The 9,120-nt window shown below is 29.1% G+C and overlaps 1 protein-coding gene across 1 annotated transcript; it reads right to left on the reverse strand.

The window, feature by feature from the left end:
- Window positions 1–2,280: 2,280 nt before the first annotated feature.
- Window positions 2,281–6,981, reverse strand: LOC112602076 (adenosine kinase-like). The gene is made up of 6 exons (XM_025349996.1): window positions 6,616–6,981; window positions 3,625–3,674; window positions 3,334–3,541; window positions 3,124–3,259; window positions 2,901–3,046; window positions 2,281–2,349 (listed from the first exon to the last, which is right to left on the reverse strand). Exons 1-6 carry the CDS (start codon window positions 6,979–6,981, stop codon window positions 2,281–2,283), a joined length of 975 nt encoding a protein of 324 aa, XP_025205781.1.
- Window positions 6,982–9,120: the final 2,139 nt, after the last annotated feature.

Below are 9,120 nucleotides of genomic sequence, written 5' to 3' on the forward strand. Positions count from 1 at the left end.
ATTAGAGAAATATTTTGAATTTACCGTGGTAACTTGAACTAGATTTGAGGTACCTGTCATTAAATTTGAAGTAACGTTAATAATACCTGTTTATAAAATACATAAATAATTTGTATATATTAATTTAATTTTACTCAAAATATTCTGAGACCAAATGGAACTTAGCAGTTTAAGTAATTTTTATTTTATAATTAGATAATTTAACATTATAATAATTTTAATTTAATAAAGTGTAAAAGTTAAATATTATAATTTATAACTTAAAATACATTATTAGATTAATTTAATATTGATTTATTTCAAACCACAACAAAAATACAAAAGGAATAGAATATAATATTAAAATATAGTACTACTAACTACTAAGTACTAACTAATTAACTATTTATATGTCAATTTATCCATTAACAATTATTAGACTGATTTCATAACCATATAGAATAACTACAATAAATTTAATTTAAATACATATAAATACGAGTATAAATAACACAAAACCTAATAACCGTTCAATTATGTCAATTTTATCTAAATCGATTATAATATACAATACAATAAATAGCACTCGATATATAGAGACACAAAATTAAATAAATCCACATGACTACACAATTCACGGACAATTACTATGTGGCATTATATATACAAACGCCACGCAACAAAATAGAATGGAGGTAAAATTTTTGTTATACTACAGAAAGACGGAAATGAAATATCGGATGCTGCATTCAACTCGGTTTTTCAGTGAAGCGCATTTTATTCTTCTAATTTATTTAACTTATCTTCTAAAATATAAACTTAATCTTATTTACTTCGATGTCAAAGTACGTAAACCGACGTAGCTTTAACCTATTACATACCTGAGTACCGCACCTACGAATAATAATAATCTCTAGATCAATTCATGTCCTTCTAGTACTTCAAATTTTAAGAAAAGTTGTTTGTCTGAACGGTTATGCGTATAATATTCATTTCACGGAGGATAAGTTATGCTCACCCGGTTCACATTTATCGAGTAATGTAAGATGAGTTTGAGGAAAGATAATATAAAACTAGATACACAAAGTATTAAAGCAATCGTCATCAGGTAGGTAAATATGAGAAATTATCGTGTAATCATAGTATTCGATTTTATTGATCTTAGACCAAGAATGTCGTGGCTTGTAAAACCCAATTATTGGACATGATGTGATAGAAAACGAAATTATATTAAATCTATATGATCTAAGGAGCAAAACGTAATATTGGCCGGAAAAACATATAAAGAAATATTTAATAATAATTGAAAAGAGCCAAACGTATATAATACTCAGCTATAGAGTTCCGGTCAAAACTCATTGAAAGTCGTCCAGGTGGAATCAATGAAAACTAAAAATTAAATATTTATAATCATGTAGATAAAAATAAAATGTTTTACCATGAGTCTGAAACTAGAAATGTTTTTTGTAGTCAGAAAGGCTAACTTAGGTACGCAAAGTTCTGAAACACGACGATCGGCGATAGTCTGGACGTAAAATACCATTAACATTCTGAAAATTTATTGATGAAGGTTGAGTTGCGTTTTTCAAAAGTGTATAGGTACGTGATAAATAAATATAATTATTACTTATATAAGAACATGAACCGTCATTGTAACACGTGTTGAAAATACCGATAGCCAATTTATTAGCGTTGAAGTGTTTGTAAATATTGATTTAGAAATCTCAAAGAGTAAAAAATAATAAAAACATATATTTATGTCATAGGTTTTCTGAATATCGAAAAAGTACTGTTGAAGAAAGAGTAAGATTCAAAGGTGAAAGAGGTCGTCAATTTATGGAACATTAAGGCATCATATATTTTGAATCCATATTATCGATTCTATCATGGTTGCTATTTTTCCATACATAAAATATTATACATCGAAATCGTCTCCTTGTCATCCCAGTTGTTTTATTATATAGGTCCCAGCATTTATCCAGAAAGATACAAGTTTTAGTGAGTAGCCCAAACATATTTAGCTATGAATGCTGTGATAAAATAGTTTTTAAATAAAGAAATTTTTAAATTAAAGTGAGCAGTTTTACCACCAATGAAGGCATCACAGCTCCATTAGTGTCTACAATATCTTCCTCAGGTATTTGGGAATATAGAATTTGTTACATGTTTTCCTGAGAAAAGTAAAAATTTTAGGAGCTTTAAAAATTATATTTACAAAATATTTACTCAAAGCTACGATCACTGGTTTGTCTGCCTGAGTTAAGATTACTAGACGAGACCATCATTCCTGAGTTGAAAATACTAATCTTCTTGCAATTTCTTCCGCGTCAGATGTTTCCCAGCCAGCCGCCTTAGCAAATGCTCTACCTTCTAAAATTAAACATATTTTGAATCAGTTATTAATCAATCAATTACACTACATTTATTCACTTCGATACCTGACCATAATATCTTGCACGGCAAAATAGCAACCGAATCGAAATGCTCATATATATAAGGCCATATTTAATAAACATGGACGATTTTTCGTTTGTACATTTTGAAATTTTTACAGTGTTGAAATTCGACAAAAAACCCTAAAAAGAAATGTTAATATGTTATTAAAATTGTAATTCAAAAATGTATCGACGAAATTACTATGTTAACGTAAGTCTATCAATTATTATCAGTTGTAACTGTTAAGTTATAAACATTTTGATTAAAAGAATAAGTGTATTCAGCCCATAAAATATTTATATTAAAATAAATGTTATCTGTTTATTAACTTTGAATGAGGCATAGTTATTATACAATGATAAAATATACTCTAACGTTTAAATTCAATTGATTTAATATAAAAAATGTATTACAACAAAAAAAGATTTCTACTAAATTTGACGATTTAAAAATGTAATTCAATACCATATAATTAAAAAACTTACAGTCACCAGATAAAACTGTGCGTTTTCGAGAATTTCTTTATTTTCTGGGAGTTCCAGATGGTCGTCAGTATAACATCTTGATGCTGATAAATTTGCACACAGTGATCGGTCTTTTCCACCGTTGGTGATTATGACTGCACATGTTCCTGTAAGAAGTAGTGGATATTTATATTTATTTTGTACTTATACATCTTTTAAAAAAAAAAATGTATGTAATATTTGCCTGTGGGTTTGTCAGAATGATGTTGATACTTAACATCCAGTCCATCGCGATTCGCCTCGCGTTCTAATACTTCACTGTATTGATCATTGCCGACTGCACCAAAAAACGTGGCAGACTTCCGCGCTCCTAATATCCACTACGGAACACACGTTTTTATTTAAAATAATAAGATTATTTAAGTTATTTGTTTGAGTTATTTATTGAAATTACCTGTACGACTCTCAAGGAATTTTGACCCGAACCTCCGACAGTGTATTGGATGTTCGGATCTTTTTCTAATTCTTCATATAGTCCTCTTTGCTTTTCCCCGGCCAAAATTACATCATTACTCTTCAGACCATACTTAACTAATAAATCGTGGTTTCCTACCACGGTCATATCCAATAGTGGGTTGCAAAAACCCACTACCATTCCAGGTCTAAAATCAATTAAATCGAATAATAATATATAATAAATAATATTATATAGTACATTTAATACTTTTCTTCTATAGTTACTCACTTGACAATAGTTTGGTTATATTTTTTGTAAAGTGTAGGTTGTATGTTTTTCTAAAATAAATAAAATTAATTAAACAATTATCATTAATAGTAAAAGTTTGTTGTCGACTTAAGTTTCAAGAATGTAACATATTTTTTAAAGCAAGCACATTCACTATTAAAAATTTTATGTACTTTTTTAAAGGTATAGATGGAGTATGCTCTAAATGTATTTTCCATTAGGAAATTCATGATTTATATTGAATAGTTTCTTCGTGATTCTTTTGTTTAGTGACAAATGACAATGTTACACAACTGTTATAAACAAAACTAGATTTAATCACTATTAGTAACAATAAATAACAATAATCATTGTTTGCTTTTTATTTTATTTTATTAAATATGGTTAGACTTACCTTAAACATACGGTTTAAAGTTTTCCTTATTTTATTACACCATATTATTTACAAAAATCTGTTTGAATATTGATTTAATAATTTAGTTCAGTGTAGGATAGGAAAGATAAATGTATTGGATTTACAACAAATCATTTTTTTTTTCGTGTCTAATATAATTTTCAAAGCAGTAAATATGTTTTATCTTAAATTCTAAAAATGTTTTCATGAATAAAATATAAAGGAAAAAAATCCCCAGTGGCCCAGTACCTACTTTAAATTATCACCTAATATTTCAAGATATTATATAATTAAAAAAAAATTTTATACATTATTTTGTATTTTAATATTCTCTTTATTTTTTTATTACAGCTCCTATAAGACCTAAAAGTTTAATACAAGATTTATCTTGAATATTTATGCTTTATTTCAATAAATTTAATAAAAAAACCATAATTTTTTCTGCAATTATTTATTATTAAAATTAAATTGATATTTGTTATTCAACCATTTTACAATATGTTAATCTCAAGAAATTATTTTTTATATTATACAAAAAATACTAATCGCACGTGTTTTTAACCTTTCACTAATACCAAATTTAACATTTTAACACACAATAACACTTTTAAAATATTTTGTCTTATTTTAAGCTATAAGTACTTTTATTTTACTTAAATGTGTTGTATAGATTGTAAATTATTTTAATAATAATAAAAATAAAAATAATTTTATGAAATTATTGTAATGTATTTTTAATAACGACTGATAAAAAAAAAAAAAAAATTAGTGTTAAATATAATATATTTTCTTCCTCGTATGTTGTACTTATACAAATTATTTAATATATTAAATTTGTAAACTTAATTTTTATTTTTATTTTGTTAATATCACAAAAACATGCAATTTAACATATATTTTATAATTTAAACAGTTTTCGATTTTAATGGTTTAGAACTACTATAATACAATAATATGTTTATATCATTGTAATCGAAAAACGATTCTAAGTGGAAAAAAGTTAAAGTAGATATATTGTTGTCTGTTTTCGAATATTTCAGTTTAAATGAATATGTAATATTACTCAAGCAATTTCTGTTTGACTATTATATTTCCATTTTTCATTATAGTGAAGTACTGTACAATTACATTGTCGTAAATCTAATTGTGCCATAATCTTATATCCATTACTGAAAATCCACCATTAATTTTGGTGATAATTTTTGGAATTGAATAACTTTTATTATTTGTACAATTTTTATTTGAATAACTTAAACTTGTATCAATACGACAATACAAACGCTTGAAATACCAAATATCTTAATTTTCTACACTTTCTTTATAAATAGCTTTTAGTGTCTAACGGTCTGGTATTTTAAAATAATCAGGAATCTGAGTTTTTATATTCAATAATAATATTACTTGTTTATAATTTATTAAATAATATTTTAATTTATAATTTTACAATAATAAGATTAATAAATATATATTGTATATGAGCAGCGAGCGGCCCAACAGGGTCGTTCAGTCCACCATTAACTAATAACTGGACATAACCAATGACCATTGACCGTGGTCAGTTAGTTAAACAAAAATATGTTGAAGAGGTATGATTTAAAGAGCAATGATGCAATATTGGCCGGGAAAAACATAGTCACTATAGGTTAGTATAAAATTAAACGTGAGACAATATCTCCGAATTTGGATCAATTAAAACATTTTTTCCTGTGGATTTGTCATTTAAATTAAGATATTACGAATTTCTCTATAAGTTTATTGCTCACGAATTCCATAAAGACATGCAGAACCTATAACTTTGGAAAAGTAATAGGTAGGTAGGTATATAAAATGTTTAATAGTTATTGACTATTACTCAACAATTTTCGTTCAATTTGATTATTTTCAAATTTTAATACATCTACCTGTTTCTTAAAGTTAGCCAACTTTTTTTCCATTTGTGAAAACTTTTTATTAATAATTTTAACAAATTCTTACATTATGTTCAGTTTTTTACTGAGGTTATCGATTTTATTTGTACTAAAAGACACAGAATTTTCTAATGCGCTATTTTTATTTTCTTACTAACGTAAGAAACGAAAAAGTCGTAAAATCTTTACCAATATGATTTCTAAAGGATAGTGTAGAAGTAACCTTAAAGAATCAATTTAAGGATGTTTTACTAAGGTATAAATGTAATTGACGAAATTGACGGCCTTGATCGCTGGGTGTGCGGCTGCGGACGGGACGACGGTTGTGGACAGTCGGTGGAGGGCTCTAATAGATCAAACCAGGGCTTCGGGTGCAGGCCGGTCGACAGTGGCTGGTAAACGGCGGCGGCGTAGCTGGTCGGGGCGGCGTGGCCGGTCGGAGCGCCGGGACAGTACGTGGATGACGGCCGTTGCACGGTGGACGCGACCATCGTCGAACGAACATCAACTTCTTGTCGGGCACTTACTACCGTCCACGACGTCCGAGGATTTATCCGGGACGTTTGGCCGATTCGGTACGGTATTAAGTGTCTGCATTAAGAACGGCTTTGATCGGACCGGGAAACAGAACGAATCGAATTATGTCTTTGTGTCATTTAGTGGGCCCGAGGGCGTTGACGCCGCACTTGCCGCATCACCGATCACGTTGATCAACGGCAATCGGGTCAACGTGCCACTAGCACCAACCGCTTTGAATAGCTCGCGTAACTCCGGCCGGCCCGTGGCCACGGTTCGCGAGCCGTCCCCGTTCGTTTGCAAGTATTGGGCGTTCTCCGAGTACAGTTCCCAAACGTTTTCCTGGTTGTTATATAATGTGGTGTAATAGCGTCCGACCACTTCGTGACCGACGGCAATCGCGTCGTGGCCGTTGCTGTACAACTCGCCGCTGCTGCCGTCCTCATCTTCCGTTTGACAAAGTTGGTCTGTAACGCACACGTCGACGACGGGACTCACGTCCGTTTGACACGATTGGTCGGTGACGGGACTCACGTCCATTTGATTTGGTTTATCTACGTATCTACTGGCTTCGATAAATTCCGTCGGCCCTTGATCTTGGGTTGACTTCTGTTCTTTTTTAGATTTTTGTTGTTTACGAGCGCGCTTCGTACAACAACATATAAATGCATTTAAGAATTTCCTTTATGTTTATTATTTTTTTTGAGTTGTAAAAGTTTTGTAATGCTTACTGGTATAGAGCTCGTTAACGACTGAAACAAAATCGTGTGGTATCCTGTATTTATTCGCAAAATTTTTGTTGGTTGTTGATGTCATAGTTATTTTATTTTTGTTACTAGCCAGCAATCTCTCTCGAATTTAAAACGATATTACTACATATTGACATTTATTTGTTACTTTATAAATCATAACTAAACACCTTGTTTTAATAATTCTTAAAACGATCGGTTCTTGATTAAGGCTCGATAATTTGGAATCCTTATCTTCGAGTTGAAATAATCTTAGTTGAGTCTTGAATGAGGCAGAAACTCTTCTTAAGCTATGTTGGCTTCCTATTAAATAATGATAATCTCAAAAATGTTTATGAACCGGTCACGGATGTACTAAATCTCTCCTCTCTAGAGGATAGACGCCTAAGGGCTGATGGTAACTTTTTATAAAAGCTAATTGATGGTAAGAATGTAAGATTGATACCAGAGGTTAACTCATGATCAGGGAACGGACTTTATTGTAATAAAAAAATCAAAATATGTACATAAATATGTAAAAAAAAAAAATTAAAAATATGTATATCGAAAAAAAGTATTAGTAGGTATTAAAAATTACAAAAAAAAATATATTTTATAAATAAAAGTATTACAAACGATGTAGGTATACATCGTTGTATGTCTCGTTAGGAAACTCTTTTAAATAAAAATTCGCTTTTGATTTCGATTTCACAACTTTTGGCATTTTAAAATTATAAACTAGATGTTGACTAATACACGAGATTACATTTTAAATATATAGAAACTACGAATTTTACTAAAGACGATTGTCGAGTACATTTATACTATAGTACCTATATACTCGAAAATGTAGGTACCACTTCCTTATTTTATATTTATATCGTCAGTCATTACCAAGAGATACTGAACTAGTTCTAATCTATATAGTGGCATGCCACGTGCCGGAAATAAGTACGTAAATGCCATTTAGATAACGATAATATTTGATGGTCGTCAAAAATTGCTAATCTTGTTAATTTAGATGAAACAGATAATGCTTAAAGTCGTCAAAAATTAAAAATCACTAAAATAAGTACTAAAATATGTACTTATTTATCAAATATGTAAAAATATGTATTCATACCAAAATATGTAAAAATATGTAAAGTAAATTTGGGTTTATTTTAATTGGAATGATCTAAATCGTATAAATATTTGATCAGAGTTAAAATATCTCATTTCAATAAAAATATGTATTTACAATAAAATCCGTTCCCTACTCATGATATAATATGAAGATCAATTTTTTTGGGAACGAACTATGGATTTCATTAGTTTATCATTATCGTTTTTTGGATTCATTCGAAATACAATAGTAATTTCATCCACTGGGAATTGACATTTAAAATAGATTATATTTCTTGCATAATATTTGCTTGATTTTCAACTTTCGTCATAGGAATCCCAATAATCGTATTACTATTTATTATTAGTATTATTGTGCTTACTTAAAAGATCTGTTACATTATTGAAAACTTAAGATGGCTATACATTTTTAACAGTAATTATAATTGTTAAATTAATTGTATTTAAGTGGAACGTACAATATCAAAATTCAGAAAACATACTTAACTATTATTGCACTATTATCAAGTGAGTAACTATAAGAAGTGTATTAAATGCACTGTATTTATTATAAACTATTATTCAATTCAATTGATTTTATATCTGGAATGGTCATGGGTTTCTCCAACCCAATATTGGACGTGACAGTAGTAAGAAACGATGAAATGTTGAATAAAAATATGATTTAAAGAATAATAATGCAGTATTGTTCGGAAAAAGCATAAAGAACTACGTGTCTATACGTATGTGAAGAATTAAAAAAGAATCCAAAGTCCAACACATTATATCTCTCGTCTCTATAATAATATTTTCTGTTATAGTGGTTTTCATTTCATGGATCCAATAA

The sequence above is a fragment of the Melanaphis sacchari genome, unplaced genomic scaffold (assembly GCF_002803265.2).
Source record: "Melanaphis sacchari strain LSU unplaced genomic scaffold, SCAv2.0 Contig81_pilon_pilon, whole genome shotgun sequence".
In the NCBI taxonomy this organism is placed as follows: domain Eukaryota; kingdom Metazoa; phylum Arthropoda; class Insecta; order Hemiptera; family Aphididae; genus Melanaphis; species Melanaphis sacchari.

Coding starts and splice junctions, on each gene's coding strand:
- LOC112602076 (XM_025349996.1), bottom strand. CDS start 6,981: ATGGACGTGAGTCCCGTCACCGACCAATCGTGTCAAACGGACGTGAGT. Junction 3,542..3,624: donor TATAACCAAACTATTGTCAA/GTGAGTAACTAT, acceptor AATTGATTTTAG/ACCTGGAATGGTAGTGGGTT. Junction 3,047..3,123: donor TCATTCTGACAAACCCACAG/GCAAATATTACA, acceptor TACTTCTTACAG/GAACATGTGCAGTCATAATC.